Genomic DNA, 27602 nt, shown 5'->3' with positions numbered 1-27602 from the left:
ACGTTGTATTAAAAATATGTATCCCTTGAGTACAGCATATTATGGAAAATTGGTATTTCCTATCCACCAGTTATTAACATTTAAATTAAATTTGTTGTACACGTTACTTTCTATTAATATTTAATTGCAATAATTTAGGTCGTAACAACGTAACGAGATAATTTCGGGTACCTATGTAGTATGTATAACAACAACAACAAAAAAAACACCACTACGTCAATAAATTTCACCTTTGTTCTATCAACATTCAACATATTTTATTGTTTATTGCTATTTTATACAAAAAAAAAACTATATATTATTTATTAATATGTAAAACACGTAGGTATATAAAATATGTGTAGTTTTGTGTCCATCGGTACTATTGTTTTAAAACTTAAATCATAAATATATACGTATATATGTATAGGTCATTACTATATAATTAGGTGTGATAGACGTAGACGATATTATGAGTTTATTATATTGTATATATGCTATAGTCTATAGTACGAGTAATAATGAGTATTAAATAGGAAAGCAACAATGTCAAACGAATCTATGTTTTTGTTTTAAAAAAAATGTTAAATATTGCAGCAAATGCCACCCAATAACAACATATTATTATTCATTTTTTTATACTCATACTATTACATCTAATTAGTAATTACTTATATATATATATATTAATCCAGACAATAGTACCGATGGATACGAAATTAAACATTTTTCATGTACCTATACGTGTTTTACATATTATTTAATAAATAATACATAGTTTTTTTTTTATATATATAATAGCAATAAATAATTAACAGAAAATATAGTTACATTTTTAAAATAATACAAAATGTTTCATTTTTATTATTTGCCTGACTTGAAATAGGCACTTAATTAGATGTCTAAACTCTATACGGACAGTGAAATTGCATAAAAATTAAATTCTTTGACTAAATGCCTAGGCATTTATTAAAATGTCTGATTTTTTACTACATGCCTACGGCATATATCCATATAGGTAATTCGATTTAGTTTATAAAAATTATAAAATATACATATTAAGTCATATACTAAAAATAATAAAACAAAACTGTCGATGGTTTTGATATTTATTTGGAAATAATTAATATTTCCGGTCGAATAACGACGTGATTGACATCTAAATGTGCAGCAGAAACGGTTTTATACTAAAAACTTCGATCCCTAACAACGCATTTTGCCTACAACACATTATTGTAATTTTTGTCAGTCCAACCTATAAAACCCATTAGGTAAGTATCTCTATATAGTATGCATAATATCCACTACTAATTAAACTATATTATGATATAAATGATAACTGATGCACTTCGTCAAATTTAATTTGTTATATAGTAATATGTAAATTTATAGAAGTTACCTCTTATCTTATATTATAAAACCGCAAGCGTTTCGCCCGAAAAACACTTGAGTGCGCTTGCTGTACTCGCCGCAGTTCCTAAAACGGAAAAAAGAATGCGCTCCGGTCGCCGTTATCGCGTCCGGTCGGTTATCAAAAATGCGTTGGACAACTATACTATTACTATTATTATTATTATTATATATTTCACTTTTCTACGGATTTTATAGCGTTTTCCGAGTTTTTCCGTGTTCGCGTGATTTACGATATTTTATATTGGCGATATATTAGCGGTTGGGCGTGAGAAAAAAGTCGTTTAATACGTATATATATATAATAATAAAATAAATATAAATAATGAATAAAATACACATCGAACGGATATTTCAGATATTTACAAATATATTTTAAAGAAAATCAACGAGAATGTCTGTCTGTGTGTGTGTGTGTGTGTAATGAAATACGAATTAAACGAGTACGACGCGAATTCGGTGACGGTTCGGAAACGGTTTAAGTGCTCGAGATTTGACGTCGGTTTACAACTCAAACTGTAGTCGATAGGATTAGGCGTTAGGATAGGATAGGAATTAGGCAGGTATAACGAGTTCGAATCCCGCTCCGGCGACGTTCCCGGCGGCGCTTCGATTAACACTGCGAGTCATTTTTTGCATTTTTTTTTCCAATGTTTTTTTTTTATTTTTATATGATTTTGCCGGCGACGTCGGTATATTTTTTTTATTACTCGACTAATAAAAAGCAGTATTTCAACATTTATGTACTATTTTTTTTTTTTTTTATGAATATTGCGAGTGTTAAATATACGTGTTTTGGTATCAGCTTTGTTATTATGTTTTTTGTAATAGTACTTATCGACTACCACCGAGTATGTTATATTATATTATTTATAGTATATATATTATATAATATGTAAACACAATATGTGTAGTGTGTACGTATGAAATATTTATTAAAGTCATATAGATCGGGTATGCACACTAATATTTAATTACAACCTGATGTCATAAATGTATTGTGGATTATTTCACTTATAATAACTCACAATGCTCACATCGTCCGCGATCCGACGCAGTCTGATTGCCTACCTGAGGGGTTTGGTAACACTTAAAGTATATTCAATTTTTAGCAAATAAAAAATTCAGATTTCATAATTTGCGCCCACATAGTCTGCCATTCGACGCAGTAAATAGGACGTAGATGGGACGTTATAACACTTCGTTCGACTTAAACTTTTTCCCCTACTAAACGACATCAGACTTTCGACGTCAGGAGGTATAACAATCCGCCGTAGGCGGATTGCCCAGCACAGGTATCGATTTGCATCGACTGAGGACTGATAGCTAGACACTCTATTACCATTTTTCGTACTTATTTATTTTTTATACATTCAAAAAAGAACCGGGCAAGCCTCGAGACAAACTATATATAATGTGATAGATTTCTAGACACCCGATTGGTAACACTTAAAGTATATTCAATTTTTAGCAAATAAAAAATTCAGATTTCATAATTTGCGCCCACATAGTCTGCAATTCGACGCAGTAAATAGGACATAGAAAGGAAGTTAACACTTTGTTCGACTTAAACTTTTTCCCCTACTATACGACATCAGACTTTCGACGTCAGGAGGTATAACAATCCGCCGTAGGCGGATTGCCCAGCACAGATATCGATTTGCATCGAGTGAGGACTGATAGCTAGACACTCTATTACCATTTTTCGTACTTATTTATTTTTTATACTTTCAAAAAAGAACCGGGCAAGCCTCGAGTTGAACTATATATGTGACCGATTTCTAGACACCCGACTACCATTTCCAACCGAATTTCCCTAGGACCGATTTTCACTCGACCACCTCGAAGGCGCCGGAGGCGGCTTCCACAAGCCGGGATATCGAGGCATATATATATAATAATAATTTAATAAACAATATTATTATCGACGCCACGAACGTCTTATCAATTCCCGACAACAACCGCCTTATCATCATTCATCCCGATAGAAGACTCGCAGTACTACCAATCAGCGATAGGTCTTCCTTTTTTGAAAACTTTCCACTTTCAAGCTCTTCCATCCGTCCTAGGGTATTCACTTACAGCGAGTTTCACTCACAGCGAGGCACACTCAGAGCGAGGCACACTCACAGCGAGGCACACTCAGAGCGAGGCACACCCGCAGCTAGTATTATATTATAAAACGGTTATTTTTGATGTTGCCCAACAGCGCAAATCGTCTAATTTTTTTTTTTTTTGGTAGCCCAAAAGCGCAATCGTTTGGCACTTTTGTATCTTAACAGTGAGTAAAAAAACAAAAAAAAAATGTTATTAAAGAGCTTAAAGAACATTAAGCAGAATTTGATTTAAAACTTCAATTACATAGAAAAAAATTTCCTGGTCGAACTACTCAAAAACTGTGGACTTCTAATTTTTATTTTTTAACTCATTTTAATATCGCTATAAAAGTTCAATTATAAATTACTATAATTTTAATAAAACACACTTTATTTTTAATGGACATTTGACAATTGACTACTAGTAGTAGCTACTACACTACTGCAAGTTTCAATATACTCGTTTAATCAATTATAAAAAAGAGCTAAAATAATATTAAATATTAATTATAATTAAATTTTGATTATCATTTATTATTTTAGATTGTAAGCGGAGCGATGAATGCACTGATTTTACAATGATGTGTTTTTTATGTACTTATATACAATAAGTAGTCAGAAAAATACTAATATTATAAACCTTGAGGGTGGTTTCGGATAGCAAATTGGATCTAGTTGGTACTTTGCTGCTTTTTAAAAATTCCAAGTACATTTTTTATTGTTGAGTATATAGTACTTTTTAAGCTGAGGAAAACGAAAAAAAAAGGAAAAATGGGAATTTATACGCATAATAGATAAATTAGATTTTATTTTGTTTTCACTCAAAAATGAAAAACCATATATATTTTAAATGTTCACCAAATGTTTATGTTATTATTTCCTATATATATTTACTGTATAATTTTTTTCTATTCGAAATGTGTAAGTATTAGTGTAAAATTAGATAATGTACATTACCTATTATTTTTAATTATCACTACTCTAGTGAACTTCTAATGAGTACAGCCGTATAAGTATGATTCAATGAAGTTACAATAATATACATGCACATGACATTTTTGTTTTTATTAATGTTTTCAAAACGAACTATTTAGTTTTCTTGGTCATTCAGCTGTAAATATCAATTCAACTTTTTTTTTATTTATAAATGCAGTCTAAACCTCCTAATCAAATCCTATAATTTAGAATGTATTTAAAAATGAGGACATGAACTCTGCAGATATCGAAAGACAAAAGACCACGTTTTTTGTTAGCAACACCACACTCCCCTCTCTGCTCTCACTTCAGTAATAAACAGGTACTACACCTGTTTATATTAAATCATCCGTTCGATCGCACAAAAATACCTTTATAATGTAACACAATGTATGCACTCCAGCACTCGCACAAGTGTATGTAATGCACAAAGTACGATTAGCCGTGAAAATACATCTATATAAATAATATAATACTCATGGTTCTCATGCTATGTACGACGAGGTTCGATTTAAATAACGCCCATATTATTATCGTAACGAGTTAAATATCCATACCTAATAACACTTACCAGCCATTTACGCACAGTATTAGTCTACGATACTGTAATAAGTATCATAATAATAATTATGATACTACAGAACGCGGGTAATTGTTTTTTTAAACTAATTTTAATTTTGAGCGAAAACATATATTTTATAGTTTAAGTTTATACTGTTAGCGTTATATATATATATTTATGTTTAAGTTTAAACATTATGGACAAAGATCAATGATTTACGATTTCAGTCGGTCTAGTCAAATTGTCCGCAATTTTCGTTTTAATTGTTGTGACACAACCGTAATATAGTGTATAATAAATCCCTATAATATTATTATGAATGTTTTTTTTATTTTCAGAATAGTTTCTTTTTTTTCTAGATTTTAAAATATATTATATTTATTTTCGCAGTAATTTAATCTATTTACCTTATTAATATTGTTAAAATAATAGATAATAATTCTCAATAACTATACTTATGTATGAAAAACTATGCATCGTTAGATGTGTTATAGTATAGTACAATATCATGTTGAATTTTCTACTAAAGGTGGTGCAGCCTAAACATTTTCGTAGTTTTATCTCATTGTTGATTTAATTTGTTCTTATAATGCTAATTGCTACACTACTCCATCTTGAATATTATAATTTATACTTGTAAGTGTTCTATATTATATTGTATTGTATTGTACATACATGTAGTTTATTCATACTATTTTACTTATCCCTTAACCTGAAACAGTTAAACCTTTCTTCGGAAGGCACTAAGTTATTGATTGTTATGATTTACCCATTAATATATTCACATGATACAATATCAAGGACTGCAAGGAATAAACAACGTAATGCAGATAAGATGAAAGAAGTGCATGTTTCAATAATTTCAACATTTTTTTATGCAATAGTGCATGTTTCAATATTTTCAACATTTTTTTTTTGTGTGTATTATATTGTGCACTTAAAGCGAGTTAAATTTGAAAATTTTTATGTATAAATAGAATTTTAAATAAAGTCGTCTTCCTGTTTTAGTTGTTTACGGTGGTTTTAAAATGCAAAATAATAATATATATAAATAGGTACACTATAATAAAAGTACACTCCGGCAGACTAGTTTGCGTTGAAGTGATGAAAGCGAGTGGCCCTGCAGTAGGTACTATATATAAAAGTATCAGTCTATATGTATATATTATGTTGTACACAGTTCTCCGACGTTTATGACTTTATTCTGTCCGTCCTTTATAACCAAAATATGATTGAGCTATTAATTGTTTATATAATTCATGATAAAACATTTTTATAGGCTTGAAATATGTAACTCGGGCTTTAATAAATGTCAGTATAAATAACTTTTTATAGTGATCAAGGGAGACAAATTGCCTCGAGCGCGCCCATATCCGCCCTCGTTCGTGTATAATGACTGCGGCGTGTTCACTTCAGACTGTATTACGTATAGTAGGTATACAACTTTATTATAATATTGGTCTAATCTTAGCATCAAATAATGTACAGTCTAATACGATATTGTGTTTCTAGGTGTTTGGTAATTATAACGTTGGCTTATTATGACGTTTTCGTATTTGGTTTGTGTGTTTATTACGCTAATATATACTACCTATATAATATTATATATTATATTATTATAATCAACATTCGGTATAATAATAAATGATGTACTTTAATAAAATACCTATGTATAGTATATAAAAATATGTAATTATTATGGCGTAACATAGAATATTATATTGGATATTATATAGACGCAAAACAACAATATTATTAATTATTATAGATAAAATCAATGTCAGTACCCATAATGAATAGTTCCAGAATCCTAAACTAGAGTTTAGATTTTAGATCTATGCTTCATTGTACTAACACTTAGGAAAAATCAGGACACAACAATATCAAACTTGCCGTGAAACTTGGGATCATCAATCATCATCATCTTCGTCTAGTGTGTATAATGTATATATATATATACTATTGAATAACCTATATAAACTACTAAGTATATTATATCTATAGAAATCACATCTTATTAAACACATTATATTGATTAAATTATGATAGACGCGTAATTAACTACCTATTACCACTAGGCTCTAATAATTATAATATTTTAGTATGAATTCATATTAAACAAGATATCGTCGTTCATTGGAAAAATAAACGCTTCAACACGGTAGATATTATCTTACTCCTTGTGAGTAGAGTACGGATTTTAAAGGCATTTGCTTTTTTTCTTTTGCTCTAAAACGAAGCTGTCAACTATAAATTCAATGTATAATACTACTTGCCACTTGGAAGCAAATGCACGAAATTTTCTTTTGCTTGTTTTTTTTTTTTTTTTTTTTTTTTGACTGAATGTTCTTTCGGGATGTTTAAGTACTTTGTTTGCTTTTAAATTTTGTAACATTTTTTCAAAATGTGTTCTATAAATAAACGTTTTTAAAAAGTTAATATTTATTTTTATATTATATAGTAAGTTTCGAAAACAAAGCTCAATCGATTTTATCTCGTTTGTTTGATTTTTATATATCGATTTATCAATAAAAGTAGGTACCTGTTCAGTAATTTTTTGACAACCTTTCGACGTGCACCAGTAATTTATTTTTATAAATTATCTTAAACAGAATAAATTTAATCTACAGATTAATTGTGGAAGAAGAAAAACAGCAGGCTTGTGAATACAAATCTATTTTATTATAAAACATTTTTTTAATAATTTAATGAACTAATAGTTCAAATTTAATGGTTTTTAGCTTTTTAAAAGATTTTTAGAGTTCTGTTGCTTTATTTTTAAGAGCCTTTCTTTAGTTTTTTATTGCTTCAAAATCTGTACTCTACTTATTTATGATCTATGGTGTATGTGTACCTACATTTGGTTTCTATTATAAGTTCCAATTTTACCTATAACTAGTGATTCTTTTTCATACAAAACCATTTTTCTATATTATCTAGTAATTACTCAACAAACAACAGTGGTACTTACATGTTATGTAAAATCTTAAATTTAAGTCGTTATTATTTTATTAAAATTGTCTTTATAAAACCCCTTAAAGAGCATGTTATTATACATTATAAATTATAATTATATAACTAATTTAATATTGCTACATAAATATTCTACATTTTAATGGAAATTATCGTCATATGGAACATTGTTCTTATTTTTAATGAGGATTTTTTATTCCGACAATTTTTTGTCTAAATGTAGTAGTAATATTAATAATACTTAAAAAAATCGTATTATTCTTTGCATTGAATTAGCCGACAAATCTCAAAACTCCAGTTTTTTCATGAATTTTATAAATAATAATTGTTTATAAAAAAATTAAATTTCGACAATTTTGATCAGATAAAGCAGCATTTTTGATAAATGCGTATAATTTAACTGGTTTATTATTAATATAAAGCAACAAGTGATGGTACAATAGTAAAATCTATTGTCACCATAATACTTAAAAACTATTCAGTTTAAGAAAACAGGTTTTGAAAAAAAAAACTTCAAGGTGAAATACTGTTTTTATTCTGATTGGTGATTATTTTATAATAATTTCTATTAAACATTTACGAATATACCTATTATTGCTTTCAAAAATTTCTAATTATAATTGTATAATTAGACATTTTGTTTTTAATTATAAACTTATAATCAAAAATCTAATAAAAATTAATTGATCATAAAACTGAAAAGGGTTTTAATACTATGTATTATATATAATAAAATATGAATCAAGATAATAATAATTGACTTAATGTATATTTAAAACAAAAATTGCATGCATATAAAAAATAGCCATTTATAAACATATTATAAACATATTATGTTAGCTATTTAATATATAGAGAAGGAACTTGTAACAAGTAGTAATTATAGTAAAATTTTCATCATTATCAAATCAACAGATTTCAGACTTCAGTACTTTTGAACATAATATTTTAATTTGATGATTTATTATTTTTGAAGTTTAAAAATTATCTATTCTTTGAAATGGGCATAATACAATCATCCCTCATGTTATACTAGTAGCCGAGTAGTATTCACCATTATACATTTATAAACCTATAATAACCCATATGAATATAATATTTTTAATTATTATTAATAATTAATAATTATTTATTTATCAGTAGGTAATTTATATATTTGACAAATGGGTAAGATACTTGTCTTCGGTAAATTAGGATTATTTAAAATTATAGTCAATATTAAAATATAATATTATAGTATTTGTATATTGTATATATTATAATATTACTGTGATAGTTTATAATAATTTATTTACAATATAACAACAAATATTAAAATGGAAATGGTCGTCAGACAAATAGATATCGCTCTGCTGTGCAGTAGGTAGGTATTTATAATGGGCGTGTTAAATTTTAATTCAATGATATATCAATATTATATATACGATATACCTACAAGCTTCAAAAAACGATTCTGAGCGTAAACGGTCTGACAGCCTATATCATCACTAAGTACCAATATATTTTGTTATAGGTATGTTTTTGATATTACTATTAAATTAATTTGTTTTACTATTAGTGGCGTATTATTTACGAGGGGAAGGGTAGATCTCCTCTTGGGTAATTTTTTTTTTATTGATATAGCCGATTTAGGTATAATATTTTTTTTGTATTTGTGATGATTTAATATAATATTATTGAGAAATACTGAATACAATTTTAGAAAATGCTACACTTAATTGTAATATTGAATATTGATGTATTAAATACTTGTTCGAAAATATAATTATGATCAATTCCCATAGTCTTGCTAGTCCTGCTTAGTTCTTACTGCTAAATTTAATATGATTGAAAATGATTCATATCGTCATCATTGTCATTTGTCATTTTGTCAATAATCATCCGGCTATAAATTAACCATACCTATACTATACTAATAGTAGGCGTTTGGTTGCTATTTTACGGCAATAGCTGGGGAAATGGATCATGGACCCATATAGTTAATGATTACAATATCATTAAACAATATTTGAATATTCAGCGATCTGTTTAGTACTTTTATAGGTACTATAAATTCATAATATATTGCAGGACGAAGCCACGAAAGCATGTATTAAAAATTATAACAAATATGTATAGCCATCATAGGTATAGGTATATATTTACGTTCGACAGTTTTAAATAATTTCAATGATACAACAATCAAACTAAAATACGAAAATTGTATTTTTATTACAGTGTAACTCATTATCATTTATCACATAATAGATATTCACTATAATAGATGTATATACGCACTACCGCACTATTCAGACGGTTGTCACTTATGATTAAGTTTAATGTTCGACTGTTCAATTCTTTAAGTACTTACAAACTTTTATTGTGCTTTTTGTTTGCATTTAATTAAATCCACTTGTTTAATTGTCAATTTATGTATACTCAGTAGATAATAAATATGTTATACTACTAACCTCCTATACATCACAATTTTTAGGTATATTTATTTTGTTATTATTATTGTTTTATTATTTTCATTCGTCCTTATTTTTTGTTTAAAAATAACAGTTTTATAAATATACTTACTGATAACATAAATTTTCGACATTTCTGAGAAACAGTAATGATTGTGATTGGCATCGGCGTAACTAGGAGGTCTAGAGGAGGCTTAGAGCTCTTGTATTTGTATTTAGTTCCCCTATAAGTTTTTACTTTTTGCCCCAATTAGCCTTCAAATTATTTTTAACTTTGGTTTTCTAGGCCTCTAGCCCTTGTAACTATTAAATCCTAGTTACGCCCACGGTGATTGGTGATGTTAAGTGTATTACCCCCCTTCCCCTTGACAACTGACTGACAACAACCACAAACTAGTATTACGGTTGATTTAATTAATGTTTACCAAAAACTAAACGTTTATTTTATTATCAGTATTTAATGATTATAAATTATAATAAATATAATAATATATATTTATATACCTATTTACTTCATTATATTGTTATTTATTATTATTAATTTTTAGTCAATAATCACCTTACCATGAAACAGTTTAATTAGATAATATTATTTTAAAATTAGTCACACTTTTTTTTTAAAAAACACAACCAGCATCTTAATCCCTGGGGTACAGTATAAGAATATGTGCTAAATCACAGTGACAGCGAATTACTTACTTTAAGAAGCCAACTATAAGTGACATTTCCTGTTGTTGTTTTATTTTTAACTATTTAATAGATATTTATGTTTAGAATTCATGTACAACATTTGGAAAATGTCATTGACCATTGTGTTAATTAAAATTTTTAACATATTACGTAAACTTTCAAGTCCCCACGAATGTTTTCAAATTATGATAAAATAATGGACATCTCATTATTTATTGATTAATACTTAATTTCGTCCAGATTTTAACTTCAAATGTCTATAAAAAATAATTAAGTTAATACATTTTTTAAATTTTTTATCCCAGTATCAAATATACTTATAAGAAGTACTGTATTAAATTTTATAATTGTTGTATCTACTTAAATACTACCTACTTAGTACTTACTAGTTACTAGTAGTATTATATATACTATAATTCAAATGTAAATTTAAAAAAAAGTGCTGACTGCATATTTGTATACATCAGGCATGAGAACAACTTATGCGAGATCTTGTATAGGTACATTTTCAAGAATTTTAACCCAACGAATAATTTATTATCGACATTTATAGAAACTGCCAATAAATAGCTTAAAAATGTTTGTTATAGTACTAAAATAAGTAATAACTAATACTTAAATAACCAATTAGGTACGTTATTATTTTATTAATTGCATAATATAGTAGGTAGGTATATAATAATATTTAATGTTTGTAAAAAATGAAAAAAAAAGAAATTGAGGGAATTACTTTAGTATCTTATAGTACAGGGGTGGCCAGAACGAGACTCGCAAGCTCATGCGGCTCTTGAACCAAACTTAGACTAAAATTAAATGTAAATAAATGTTCCTTCATTTGATTTAAAATGAAAATTGTATCTCCATTTTATAAACATGCTTTACAATGTGGCTCAACTCGAATCAACTTAATAAATTTGTAGCTCCCAAAGTTAAGGTTAGTGGCCATCCCTGTTATAGTATGTCAGTATAAGTTTCAAGAGTACTTTATCATTGTACAGATAATTTTAAGGTACCTATGACTATATTGTGTTCAATTTGAATTTTATGATAATTTATTGCATATAAAATAATCGATTCCGATCTGAGGTGGATGAGTGTTAGCCTCTATTTTTAATAAGGATATTTTATAATTTATTTATATAACTATTATCTAGTAATTTATATTTACCAAAAATATATTATGTAAAATAATATATAGATCTGGATTAATTTAATAATTATTTTAAAACCTAAATAATTATACATTATGATGCATAGCCAGTAGCCACACAGGCACATAGGACATAGGTAACCTATCAAGTACCTACCTATATTATTATAATATCATGAATTTATGATAAATGATTGTTATTAGCTTAAAATGTAAATTGTCAATACCACATACTACATAAGAACTATTTTATGGATGAAATAGGTAGTTAAAAAAATTAAATTTAGCCAGTGTAGATATGGTGGTAATTATTATTACAAGCTTAAGTATGTAATAGCAAAATGTATACCTAAATCCCAACGATTTATATTTTTTGAACAATAACAAATAACAAAAAACATTAATGAGTAAATGATTCTTATAGATACTTCTACCTTAAATTTTGAATATTTAATGATGTTAAAATTGTAACTAAAATAAGTTATTACAAAATCATTTAAACTTTAGTGTTTACTATTTTATGATACACTTTTTTTTAATCCAGTAAATACTAAATTAACTTATAAGGAATTTTGTTCTATATTATGTTTTAGCCTTGGTACTAAAATTAAAATTTGTATGAACTAAAAATTAATTAAAATTTTTATAATTTAATAAAAAAAACTCAATAACTAGTAAGACCAATTTATTAAGCATATAGTTACCTATTAGAGAAATTAACAATCTTTAAATAATTTATAATTTAAAAATGGAGTAAAAAGAAAAATTTAAATCTGAACCACACACTTTGAACTAAAAAAAAATGTACAATTAGAAATAATAAAACTATTAATTATTTTCATTAAAAATCCTTATTAAACTATTGTAGGTAATAGATAAATTATATATTTTTATTAACATTTAATTTTAATTTATTTTAACAACATAGTAAAACACAAATTGTCAAACATGATAAATAAAATAAATAGATTGTTTATTCTCATGAAAATAATAATAAATTAATTTTTCATAATATAATTTATTGCATCTATTAATAGATACTAGACAGTTGTCCATTAATTATATACCTATATTATAACAATGTAAATAGGTAACTTGAAGTGTCATAAAACAATAAAGGTATTTTAAATATCTTTGGTAGATTATAAGAATTATATTCTATAGAATGTAATGCTAAATGATTCTCAAAAATAAAAATAAGATGTTTAGTTTAAAAATCCATCCATAACAAAACTAAAATACATATCTATCAAATTATAAAATATATATTGATCAAAAATTGTGGTAAAGTTAATATATTATAAAATTTGTACTACCTTTCCAAATATCAGGTATAATTTAAAATTAATATGTTTATTATAATACATTGCAGAACCAGGTTTACAATTATTATAATTATTGTCCATTTGTATTTCAAAATAATGTTATAAATTTATCATCTATATAACATGTATTAACTATTGATACTAAACTTAAGGTATGGCATTTTATAAACTTTTGTTAGCAAACGTAACTTATACTAATGTTAACACCATCTTTATTCACACATTAATTTATTTATTGCTCAAAAGTTTCTATGCGAGTGAGAAACATTGTTTCCAATGATAGAAATGACATATTCATATATTTTAAAGTAATGGCAATAATTGTTGTAATAACCTTACAAATTATTTTAATATATAATTAAAAACTTAATGTATATCTTATTAGTTTCAATGTTTATACAATGAATAAAATAATATTTGACTTTATATTATAAATGATAGACAATATGTATCTATGTAAACAATGTAAACAGGTTATTTAATAGTTCAGCCAAATTTTTTATTGATACGGCTATCAACAAGCCAGTAATTTTCATTTTAACATGATATAGCATTATAAATAATTGATTGTAGACATTTAAGAAATAACGAGACTGCCATAATTCAATCACTTAAAATACTGCTTAGAAGATTATTCTACTAAGTAAAATAATTTTTGAGATATTATGATCAACTACAATAACAATTTAAAAAAAAATAATGTTCCAGATAATATATTTAATCATTATAATATATCAATGTATAACAAAAAAGTTCTTTATTACATATCAAAATGTTTAACTCTGGTAATTTAACAAATGGAGAACAATTAAAATTATTTAATGTTATTGATGAGTAAAGTATATTTTTAAAGAATATTTACATTAGAATGTTTTTTAATTTTTATAGTTTTTATATTTAGTAAATAATATTTGAAATATACTTCGAGGTTTTTTGGTATTTAAATTAGTTTATAATAAATAAATATTAAAATCATGGTGTATTGTATATAATTTGAATATTCAACATGTTAAAAAATTATATGTAGTATCAATAATATTCTAATTAAAATCAACTAACAAGGTTATAAAGTAAATGGTAACATAAATATATATTTCTGTACCTCTATAGGTACAATCTTTATTGCCTAATTAAGTTATTTAGAAAGCTCAGATTCAATTGTTACATCCTGCTTTCCAGTTGTTTCTTTAAATAAATTATAAAGTTGTACAATTTGATCATCCGTGAAAGAGTCTAATACACCATCTTGTGTATCAATATTTTTACCAAAACCAATATCTGATTTTGCATTTTTTAACAGCTGCTCTGATAGTGTTAATGTGTATTTCTAAATAAAAAATAACATTATATAAATTATTTAAATATGATTAAAAAAATCAATTTAATTAATAAACATATTTATACATACGCTCCATTCCAACATAAATGTTCCAGCTTCTTTAGGGTTACAGTTTTTATGTCTGCGAAATTCATCACGGACATATGTTTGACCTAATTCTTGTAATTCATTTGGTAAGCCACGGTGTAACCTTAAAATAGTTTTGTACAACAAACGAACTCTTTGTACATGATTTAGACCGGACATCACATAGCATGCCTAAAAATAATAATATATATATATATTAAAAATGCATATAATTAATTATATAATAATAATTAGAAATCTCACTTGGGTACATATTTATCATATTTATTGTTAATACGTGTCAATTGACAATACTCTATTTTGGACAGATTGCTTCTTAAATAAATTTATTTTTATATTAAATAAAAATATATCATATTTATTTTATGTACAATGGTAATGAATAAATGTATAGATAATACATACATGGATTTCTAAAATATTTGACATTAGGTAGGTATAATAAATTAATAAATAATTTTGATGGAAAATAAGAATAACATCCTTTTTGTTTTTATGACAATAATCAAATGAAAATGTAGTCAATTAAGATAGGATGTATTCAAATTTTACATGTATTACTGTTATTACTATTGTATGGAAGAGGTAAACTAGCTACAAGAAATTGGCATTTAAACATAGACTGACATAATGCTATTGTGGCAATTTAAATACATACTTACATATAATCTCTGAAGATATTGTGAATTTACTTTTATCTATACACTATTTTATTTATACTTTATTCCTAGGACTCTAGGAGTGTCTTAGAGCTTAGTTTATTACTATACGAAGAAGTCGAAAATTGAATATTGTAATTTGTAATATAATATGTCTTTCGGACAGTCGGACCTCAGTGCGATAACAAATATCAATATTATCGAAAAAGTGGTGATAAGTGATAAGTACAATCGCATAATCTGGTGCAATGTACCAGTGTAGGTCCGTATCATAGATGTAAATGGGTATTCTTGTGTCGACCACACCCTAAGTTGGCGACATTGATAGCGGCGTGGGTAAACGACAACTGCGATTGGCTGACCGGCCGCGCGGCTACCACTGAACGGCAAACGGCAAAACCGATTCCTAGCCGCTCCGGCAGACCGTCGTTGTTTTCGATGCTTCACGCACATTGACTGTGGATCGCGAAAATAATATATTCGTGATTTATTTAATTTTTTTTCATTTTGTTACAATATAATATATACATTTATTTTGTATACATTACATCACGCATTTATATTTACGTTGAACGTTTTATTTATCCCGTTCATAGAAAAAATATATTTTTATACCGTTGGAATAAAACATCGAACCTTCCCGTTCGGTCAACCATTAATACGATTCAGTGTTTTTTGGGTAGTGATTTACGCGGTATTGCAGATTCATCAGACGAAGTCGACACTGTCTTATTATAAATTGTCAAGTGAGTAGTTTTTATTTTTTTTTAATATTATTACTTTTTTATTCGCCATTATTGTCACGCCGTAGTTACCACCCTTTCCGTATAGCTTTTTCTTTTTCTCTGTCTTGCCCCTACGGTCGCCATTGTCGGCGGATACTGTCGCACCTGCCCTTTCCCCAGGACAAAATCAGAAACAAAACAGACTAAAATCTTATTAAATATTTCGTTTATACACACGTTCGCGCACAATCGTCAACTTAACCCACCGTTCAAGTCTCGGCTACTTACAGTCCCCTCGATCTGCGTAGTACCTATTTCCTTTTTGTTGCCGCGGTCGTTTACGATAATTTCCACGCCCTTATTATGATTTTTTTGTTTTATTTTTTCGAAGTTTCAAACCGTATTCTTATTTTTTTGGGCGTTGTTTTGTTGTATTGGTCGATTCGGAAAATGTTTTTTGTCCAACTATATAGGGATTCTCAAAGTATACTTTTATTTTAAATTTGAATAACGTATTTTTATAGTCCGTGGGCGGGAGTAGGTACTTAGTATATTAGTATATTACGCATTATTATTTAAATACAAACTTTCCTGTACGCTTTATAATTAGTATATCGTTAGTGCTAGCCTTACCTAACGATGAAATGCATTATGTCAATGCTTTGTACTATAGTTGTAAGACATACGCGTGTTTGAATAAGACAAAACACTACGTTTAAATATAATATCATGTTGTATGTTACTCTAGTAAAGTACAATTCAAACCTATTTCTTTAATCAGAATGAATGGTCTGCATATACCTAGGTAGACACAATGATAAATAGGTAATTTTTTTTATTCTATTGAATGAAACTTGATACCCATCAGTAATTCTCGAAAATTACATAAAATTGGACCAGAATGCGTAGAACAGATACCTACATAATTTATTCATGTTGAAATAACATAGGTAATAAGTATTAGGTACCTAGTTCATTTTTTGTGTCTATAGTAGGTACTGTTCAGTGACCTTAGGCAATTTCCGGACTTGTTAATATTTTGTTCACAAACTTCCGTTAAATAAATTATTTTTCTTTTTTATGCAGAATCGAAATGTTAAAAAGTAAAACGTTACCTCTTTAGTGTATTAAAGGTATTTACTGAATGCTATCTTTTTAATGTTAATTCATCAATTTTCAGTGATATTTCTATATGATAGGTATCTATAACAAGTTAATATATTCAATGTATAAAAAAAAAAATGTGATAATCAAATTACATATTATCATTCATGAACATACCAAACTCATTACAATATATTCGATAGGTCAGAGGTGTCGATATAAATAATTTTGCTATAGGAATATATTGTGGCATAAGAGATAATGTTTAAAAGAATGTCGATGTGGTTTTTCGTATGCCTCAGCAGATTCTTTACAATACAGTATTATTATAATACTTCATATCACTTAACTATTATATCGGATTGAAATCCGTTTATTATTTCTCGTGTGCGCAATTGGTTTTTTAGAAACCGTAAACGTAGCAAAGGTAGATTAGGTTTATTTAGAATTTATTAGAAGAGACGCAATTTTGCGTTTCACTTAAAATACATGTGCTATTCTATTTTAATCGCGTTCACATATTATTAAACATTTTGTCAACTTAATGATCCAAAGCGAATCACTATACAAATTAACTTTACCTAATCGATATTTTCGTAAATAGATTCCAAGACCAATTTGTGTTGTTACGCAACGTTGTATTTCTCCCAACCTTAGATACTATAACTATACTATTCTAGTTTCCGAATTCCGATTGTACTTGACGACAGTAACATCGTTACCTTTCCTAATTGTCTCATAATTGTTCAGTCTGTAATCACGATTGTGTGTAGTGTGTACTATTATGTGCGTACCGGTTGTGCATTATTATGGTGTCGTTTTTGTAAAGAAAAAACCTAACTTAAAAATTCTATCGAACTGTTTAATTTTTCTCATGTATATTTTATTTTTTTCGGTATTTTAGTTTTTTAGAAAAGTCTTCATCGTGTTTTTGATAATATATCGGTTATGGTATAAATTCTATATTATTATTGTTGTCAACTCGTAATAATGTGTTCGTTGGGGACGACGGGCCGACCTTGTGTACCTTTACTCTAGTTTTCCGGTCGTCCTTTCCTTGTTGACAGCAGGTATATATTTTTGGATGCGGGTGTCCGTGTACCCAGTATTCCCCGTTGTGTTTCTCGTATATGTTTTCACCGGTATGCCCATAGATTAAATTTTGCTAGGACAAATAAAATATATTCCTTTATCTTCCCAGTTCTCGGTGTAGCGAGAGCAGTAACAACAACAGCAGCCGCCGCCACGCCATGGCCCATGACCCGGCCTCTCTGCCTTCTCCATGCTTTGGCTGTATAGCATATTAATAGTTGTCCATGAACACGTTTTGGAACCCCTGTCCGTTATAATGGTACTCTATAATACAATAATCGGGATGCGAACTCGGCCGAGACCGTGAAGACAACATGCGACTGCGCGAGGCGCGCGCACGGTTCATCGGTTCTGCGTCGTCGTCGTCAATACCCGTCCCCCGACCATCTGCAGCTGCTTGCTGTTACTCGGACACCACCACCACCACCACCATCGCACTGCATATTATATTTTATTCTCTAATATACTCTACTTCATGTGATATAACGTTTCGTCTTCAAGAATATGCATGCGTACGTGTCCGCGCCCTCGATAACCGCATTCAGGTATCCGGTGCGGGCGCAAGAGTGTGAAAGGGCGTGGAGAAATATTATTTTTTACTTTGTTCATGATTGAATAATGTATTTTATGAGAAAAATATTTCAGACATTAAACACGTGACCTAAATAATGGTGATAATAATAATAAAAATATGTGTTGTATATTTGAATTACCCCGTCAGTGAGACCAATATAATATTGCTATACAGTGTATGGTATAGTGCTCATATAGTAAAACGCGCCTCGTGGGAGGGTGTGATCAGGATAGGGGTGCGTCGTACCGCGGGTTCGCCGTGTGCGGGAGCCGTGTGTTTAATGCTGGCAAACGCGCGCCCGCCCGTCGCCGTCAACCATTGTCGCACAGACGAATTTTTGGGGTGCGTCTATCTGCGTATGTTTATATTTATAAAATGCGTTTGTAATACTACTCCTCTACTGATGATGGGAGGGGTGGCCTGCGTCTGGTAATGGATGGGGCAACCCTATTCTGGTTGACCACGTACTGTCGTTCAAAATATCGTAAAAACGAATTTATATCCTTGTGTGCGGGTAAACGAAAAGTAAAATATACGTGTGGGTGTTGTGTATTATTAATTGTCTATCGTCCCTCAGCAATTATTATATTTACTATACATGAGGGCATACATATCTTATAATATGTGTGTTCAGTGTTGTACCCTTCTTAAATAGCCATTATGTCTACTTAGTTTTTTGAGGTCTATCCTTTTATACCAAGTCGTACGTTATTTACTATATTTTGTCCAATTAGACTTATTTTTTATTATACTTTAATGATAGTTATTACAAATATACTGTCTGTATTAAAGTTTTTATGCTTAGGTACGTTGTTGCTTGATTGCCTATACTCTATAACACATCATCTACGTAAATTAATTAAAATCAGTTTTTTTTTTTTTAAACCAACTATCGAATTATTATTGTTATTAGTTTTATTTTTGTAATATCTATCATTTTAGTTAATCATACTGATCGTTAACATAAGCACTGCCCGAAAGTAAATGCAAACACTTGAATCTAATGATTTTCAAGTTCTAATTTAAAAAAATTACCGTATTAAAGTGTATAATATCTAGTGTATTTGATGCATCAACGACTCAACGTTAAAGTCTCCGCTTATTATTTTTTTCTCGACTTTCATTAATTACCTATTAAATTGTTTTTTGTTAGATAAATATAATTTTTACTTTTATGACAATTGACGTTATTATTAAAAATAACTACTATTAATGAAATGATACAGCTGTCTGATGCCCGTCTGTAAACCAATAGATGTAATTTATTTATTTATATATTGTATACGACGTATATATTCCTACCATATTTTCTTTCGTACCGTCTGATAAACATATGTATGAGTGGAGATATGGTTTATTTTGCTCCTTGACCTTAGATATTTGAATACTATGCGTCGTTACTCGTTATACCGAAACCAAATCGGTGCTGATGAGTCATGTCTACCAGGTTCAATAGAAAATCTTTCGTATTATTCGACCCGCGTGGGCAGTCAAACCTGTTCCGTGTATACAGATTACCTACAGAATGGTTAGTGTGGTACATCTTCGAATAAATGAAAATAAAAGAGTTTAAGAAAATGATTTTTTTTACATCGGTGTTGAGTAGTTTTTAAAAATAATTTTACTGCGCCTTCCTATGAAATAATATAATCACACAACAATTAATCTAATTTTAAACCTACCCCTTGTGCAATGGATTTTGTCCCATTCTCATTTTACGACTTGTTTATAGTAGCACACCGTAAAATAGTTATTTTGGATCATTCTACACACAACAAACAACAACCCCTCATCTAATTTCTATAAATATAGTAAATATCTTGGTATTAGATCGTATGGTGGAATGTGTTATGTGTATCCCTTTTTTCGGAAGCATATTATTTTGGAATCGACTGGCGACGGCAGACGCATTCCATATTTTTTTTTGGTTAATGGTATTTTGTATGAATTGCGCTAATGACGCCGTTTAAAATATTTTCGGACGTCGTAAACTGCGATTATATTATATTATGTTAACGGCCGACGCCGGTTGTCAATGTTGTCATATGACTTCGTGCGGGAGCCATATGTCATCGAATCAAACGGTCGGTATTGTAATACAGAAACTAAACGCGTCATCGTGTGTGGTAACAGCGGTGGTGCCCTAGTTAGGTTTATTATTTTTACTGTTGAATTATTATATAGAATAATATTCCTAATATTTAGGATTATTATAGTATAATATTTATGATTATTTTTGTTGTCCTAAAAATTTATAATTTTCGACTGCTACTGTTATCAATAACTAGTTGGCGAAGAGGCAACAAAAAAATTTAATTCAACTGTTTGTGTATATGTCGTGATTCCGACGAAATTACTGTCAATTAAAAACATTACAGACATAATCGATCGTCTGACGTGTTTCTTAGATGTGATAAATACATGTGTGTGTGTGTGTGCTCGCGCGCGTAGTTATTAAAACGTTATAACTTTTAATGTACGCAGTCATCAAACGATAATAATTATTGTATTATTTAATATCTATATAGACAACCATCGTAATGTGTCATGTACTCGCGTGTAAATTGCCACACGACAAAATAAGTTTTGTATGTAACCCGCATTCAACTCTGTATTTTTGGCGACGCCGGCCCATTTGACGTATACGTAGTGTGTATGGAATGTTTGAACTAATATTGTGTAGTCGTGTGGGGGAGCAATATGGCGATCGCTAGTCAGATTGTATACGAATATACGAGTGTGTGTGAGTGAGTGCAAGTGCGACAACGCATTGCAGCAGGGTATTAGCCTGGCCATGTTGTCATTAAACTGCGAAATTTTTATATCTCCAAACTAAAAGGGTCTATACTCTAGCGTAGAACGTATATTATATGCAACACACGTCGACGATCCTCTTCTCGACCGTCAGTCTTCGTCATCAGTCATCACCATCGCACAAATACGATTGTTATATTTTAATATTACATATTATAATTAATGCATAATATTATACTGTTCTTTATCGATGTATTTAATATTTACTATCTTACTGACTGGTATTAAAAAAATAACAATTTGTCAGATTATATTGTGAAACGCACAATGTACTCCGTACTCGTCGCCTTTTTAGTGTTATCTCTACGAGAGTTTAACAATATCAATTCCTAAAAATGAGTACTTAATTATTTTTACTGTTTAAAATCTACGTCATACGTTATGATTTTTGGATCTTGTCTCGTTACAATATTATATTCTACGTATTTTATGTTTTCCGCGTATTTATATAATATGTATTTATGAATAAATATATACCTAATACCTATACTCTTGTAAATAAATAATATGTTTAAAAGTATGATAATAGTTGTTCTAGTAAGTTGGTGCTGCTGTAGTTGGTTTTATCTAGTTATACTAAAACGGACATGCTCACCTGGTGTTTTGTCAGAATTCGTATAACATAATAATGATAATAATACACACGAGTTTATTATACTTTGTAAGCCATTTCGATTATAACCAACTATTTCTTTGTTTCGTCAGAATACGTTCTAAATTCGTAGTGGGGGCATAACAATGGGTTATAATACAGAGATACCGATTTTTTTATTCTTTCTTTATTTTTTACTGTTACAAAATTATATACGTAAAATGGTAGCAGTCCGTGACCAGTGACTAAACGCCCGGGAAATCAAGTTCAAATTATTATTTTTTTTTTTTAATATTGCGAGACAGGTATCGATTTTATGATCTGATTCTTTATCGTTAAGCTAAAATTTCGAAGTCTCAAAAGTTTACACTATACCCTTAATAAAAATGTTAAATATATTTTTTATGCGTGCTGGTTGTATTTGTACATTAGTCTATAATTAAAAAAAAATAATTCTATAAATGTTTTAATACTTAACAAAAAATAAATACGTGTTTTTCTTAGCAAAATAATAACAACTATACAATTTATATTAATTCATAAAAAATAGGTATACAGTTTTTAATATCTACCTTGATTATTAATTTTTTGCTAACGTCTATATAAAGTGTTAAGTAGAAATTAAAGATAATAAACCGTGTTGTTTACGAATCATACATCATCGATTGTGGTAATTAATCCATTATGAGTACATGTTATGATAAGTCTAGCGGTGTGATGTTTGATTAATTTATTCCGTAAGATTATTTTTTTAATTGTTCTCCTCGAGAGTCTAAGAATAAACTCTTTGTACTATTTAGTTCATTTAGGACCCCCCAAGATTCCCTTCTGTTCTTTTTGTAAATACCGAGATGAGATTTTTGTTCGGTCACATTAACTGCTTCAAAACTGCATTGTTCCTAATGTTACGTTTGTAATTTTTTCGGTATAAAATGTATAAGTTGGACCCCATAATGCCTCAATGATCATTAAAACCGTTTTAAATGTCGTTCGTATTTATATTGTTAATACAATTTTTGTTAAAAAATGGGGGAAATAGGTAACTGCTTCGCTGTGGCCTATACCTACAGTAGTAGTCGAATGTAGCTCGTCATTGAGTAGGTCACTGTGTATATGTTATATTTGAATACATTGATAAATCATTGGATACAAAAAACGATTCCTATATAAAAGTATTAAATTTTATATTGTATATATTTATCAAGACATACATCTTTTGTACTTGTTGTTATCATGGCACCAGACATTCCTTTTAATTTTTGATAGTATTTAATACGATTATGTCGCATTTCAATTATTTTTATGTTTTGCTTCTTTTTACATTTCCGAGTAAATTTTTTTAAGGTGTAGTATAGATTCAATAAGTAAAATATCCGGGCCTACCCAAAAATTACTAAACTAATTGGGTGTAGCCATATACATTTTATTAAAGTATTTCAAACTGAAATATCTACGTATTGTGTCAACATACATTAAAATATGGTCTTGTACGAAATAAGAACAAGTAAAAGGATACTTCTACTATACATCGGAATGTAATTAATTATCTTTCGGTGAAGTATAGCCATTACTGCAAAGTACTGATAATCTTATGATTACAATCGTCGTTCGTTTTATCATACTTATTTTATAAAATATTCAATTTTTAAGTTTTTTTTTTTGTAATGAATTTACTTACTATATACATAAATAAGCATATTTTTGATATATATTTTAAATTACCCCTGTTATGATAAAATCATGTCTTTCTTAAAAATTATAAGTTAACGGTTCAAAATGTATCGAAAGAATTAGGTATGGTTTGTTCATAATTTTCATCCTTTTTCACATTACCACCATCACTCGGTAAAATCACTCAGAACAAAATGTATGTTAAATTTTTTAAATTTAGGAATTGAATTTAAATTATATAGTTACTTGTAATTATAAATAATTAAATTATTCCTTCTGCAAACGTTGACATGGCGTAACTTTGGCCAACTTTACAGACAAATATTAGCTATGATATTATATATTATTATACCTAATATAAATTTGAATCTACGTCGTAAAGAAAACATTTTGCAATTTTTGTTGGAATTCGGTTGCACAATAATAACTAAGTTAATGTTGACAGTAGAAATATTCTACTCACGATTTATATAGGTATTGCAGTATCCTTATCAACAGTAAGGTGGTAAATTATATATTGTTCAAGTTTAGCAATAGTATTCAAATGTTATGTACCTATTGCGCAACATAATCTAAAATGATTGGGACTATCTTCTTGTTTATATTAAGTAATTTTAAAACCGTGAACCTGTATGGTTTGTTTATTAAATTATTTCTAGTACGTGTGCTGAATACTGAACTCTAGCTAGTCTCTAATTTCAATCAAAACATATTATAGTAAAAAATAGTCTATAAGGACTTAACAAGCTGAAATTACTTCTAGCAAATTAAATAACAATAGTAACAATTTTGAATAATTAAATATTTTCTATGTAATTAATCGATGGTTCAACATGCACTTTTTACATCTTAGATAATTGTTTAATTAGAAACCGCCTTGACGTGAAAACATGATTATTCACTTGATATTAAAATAAATACCTTAGGTGTACTTACCATTTTATCATTATTACCAATTACAATTTTATCTTCACGTGGTCAGAGATGTTTAGTAGTATATAAAAAAAAAGTAGTTCGATTTTACTTTTCTGGTGTCAAGAATTTATTTGATGAGTGTAAATCCCATTTTAGATGATTTAAGCTTGATGACCACCTAACTAGATTCTTGATTCTTAACTGTAAATTATATTTTAATTTGACCTTACTAACTATATCAATCTATTATTATTTATTTTAGTGTGTAGAATATATCAAAATATCTTTTTTTATTAACTATATATATATATATAGTATATATAACTACTATATGTGCTTCCACTTCAGCGAAACATAATAATTTCAATTACTTAATTAAAAATCATTTTCAGTAACTTGTATTATATTATATACCTATTTCATATTATGGTATATTAGGTACTTACCCGTTTTATTTATCTCTATGGTATACCTTAAGTAAACATTATGATGGTAAATAAGATCTACTACAAATATAGTTTGACCACATAATTCGATACCAAATATTTTATTCTTATAATCCATCTATTTATTTTAGATATAGATATTAATCTATTTAGAATTGTTTGTTGTTAATGACTACAACAGTTTCCACTATTCTCTATGTATACGCTTTTTTAGAAATAGAATAGCAATGGTATACCCATAATTATACCAATTTAATGGAAAGTAAAATATTAGTTAACTATTAATATATTCAGATCAGTTTTTTTTTTTACTTTCGCCGTTAACAACTAGTGGACATTAGAGAATAAGAACCCTACATAAGAAAATCTTCAATTCGTTCCCCATTCCCTTAGGAAGGTCATATTTTTTACAATAAAAAAATAATAAAGATATAAGCATGATGATTCTATTGTTGATCGATTCTTTGGATTCAAACTTAGCAATTGAGAGGGGCACCAAGTTTATCATTGGCTGATATAGATTAATTCCATCACCTTGTGTGTCATACAGGTTAGTAAAAACTCGTTCCTCTCCCGAGAGCTGTGAAGGAACAACGTTAGCAGCATTGTTAAAGTCCTGTAAATTATTTTTATTTATTTATGTAATCTGACACAATCCTCAGTACGTACGACCCGTGACCTTGAACCATGAAAAATTATCCAGTAATAAGTAGTTTCCATATGAGTACTTAAGATTACATTTTATAAGCATGAAATGGCGTTTAGAAACCGGTTCGTTCTGCCTCTGGGTATGGTCGGGTTGACCATTCCCAGATTTTAAACGAGGATGACTCTTGTTTGTTTTTGATCCTATTTTCGGATGCTTGAATTCTTTGAGTAAACATGAATCTGCCGGATGTTTTATCACGGAAATAGATTTTCATAGTCTGTGTTTATGCATTGTGTATTGCTTATGACTATATTTAAATGTTTGTATATTATTATTTGTGAGCCTCTAAGTTACTCTTTGTTTAAATATCCTTGTTGTTTGCTTGATAAATAAATATTAAATATAGTATTGGACTATTCGGACTATGGAATACATACCATTTATTTATTGGATTATTATTAAATATTATAATTAACGAATAGATATTTTTCCATTTTTTTAATAAAGTAATTTGTGTTATATTATTCGTTTTAAAATGTTCTAGGTATATATTTTAAAGTGCGTATTATATATCATACCTACAAATATTTTGATTAAGATTGTGGATTGGTTTATTGATAGAAAAATTCAAACCAACGAATCGTTGGTCCGTGTTAGACAATTACATGTAGTCTGGTAGTGAAAATACAGTATTATTCATTTCGTTGTTGAAAAGCAAAGTGCGTCATCGTTGTTGTGTGTGAACGGAATGGTAAAGAGGTAGCTATAGTAATTTTCATCGCGCTTACAATAAGAACTAGTGGCGGCACTTCTTCGTTATTTAATGCACATTCGTGCGCCGGATTTACATTGTCGTCGCGATCGGAATAAGTAATAGTGAAATTACAAACACGTAACAAATCGAAAGCAATGACTTTGAGAGCCTCCTTAAACAATAAGAAAGTGAAAAACTCTAAGTCTAACGTTTTTACGGCTTTTTAATTTGGAGCGTACAATTAGTGCAAGGAACAGTTTCACTTGAAAGTCCTGTTAAATCTGTATAAAAAATTGGTGCTTTAGTTATCTGTTTATGATATGCTTTTTTACACTGATCAAATCTCTTCTTATGATAATTAATAACATTATTTTACATTCCAAATAATTCTTAGATCGTATATATATATATATATATATATATATATAAATATGTAATTTATTCTTTAATGATTTTGTGTTTTTATTTTTGTTAATCACTGTTATAGAATTTTTTTTTTTAAAAACTACCCTTTTTAACTTGCATTTATAATAAAATGTTTAACGTGTTTTTCTAAAGTTGGGTCAATGAA

The 27602-nt window shown here is 28.4% G+C and overlaps 2 protein-coding genes across 4 annotated transcripts in view; one reads left to right on the top strand and one right to left on the bottom strand.

Moving 5' to 3' along the window:
- Window positions 1-14084: 14084 nt before the first annotated feature.
- LOC132919300 (succinate dehydrogenase assembly factor 3, mitochondrial) lies at window positions 14085-15882 on the bottom strand. 2 transcript variants are annotated; one of them, XM_060980762.1, is made up of 3 exons: window positions 15695-15882; window positions 15019-15207; window positions 14085-14937 (listed from the first exon to the last, which is right to left on the bottom strand). In XM_060980762.1, exons 2-3 carry the CDS (start codon window positions 15193-15195, stop codon window positions 14746-14748), a joined length of 369 nt encoding a protein of 122 aa, XP_060836745.1. In that variant the 5' UTR covers window positions 15196-15207; window positions 15695-15882; the 3' UTR covers window positions 14085-14745. The 2 variants fall into 2 exon arrangements, with proteins under 2 accessions (XP_060836745.1, XP_060836740.1); XM_060980757.1 differs by having other exon boundaries at window positions 15699-15881.
- A 216-nt stretch (window positions 15883-16098) lies between these two features.
- The window catches only part of LOC132919292 (A-kinase anchor protein 200-like), a 34780-nt gene continuing 23276 nt past the window's right edge, over window positions 16099-27602 (top strand). For both annotated transcript variants that reach the window (XM_060980743.1, XM_060980734.1), the window contains exon 1: window positions 16099-16441. The gene's annotated coding sequence lies outside the window, so the exon portion shown is untranslated. The remainder of the gene's footprint in view (window positions 16442-27602) is intronic.

The sequence above is a fragment of the Rhopalosiphum padi genome, chromosome 1, assembly GCF_020882245.1.
Source record: "Rhopalosiphum padi isolate XX-2018 chromosome 1, ASM2088224v1, whole genome shotgun sequence".
In the NCBI taxonomy this organism is placed as follows: Eukaryota; Metazoa; Arthropoda; class Insecta; order Hemiptera; family Aphididae; genus Rhopalosiphum; species Rhopalosiphum padi.
Note: the sequence above shows the minus strand (reverse complement) of the source record. Positions and strands in the feature narration are given on the sequence as shown.

What these genes read in the sequence shown, in the direction of transcription:
- LOC132919300 (XM_060980762.1), bottom strand. Translation starts at nt 15,195, where the DNA reads ATGTCCGGTCTAAATCATGTACAAAGAGTTCGTTTGTTGTACAAAACT. An exon ending in CATTTATGTTGGAATGGAGC is followed by an intron (nt 14,938 to 15,018) that starts GTATGTATAAAT and finishes TTTTTTATTTAG; the next exon opens with AAATACACATTAACACTATC.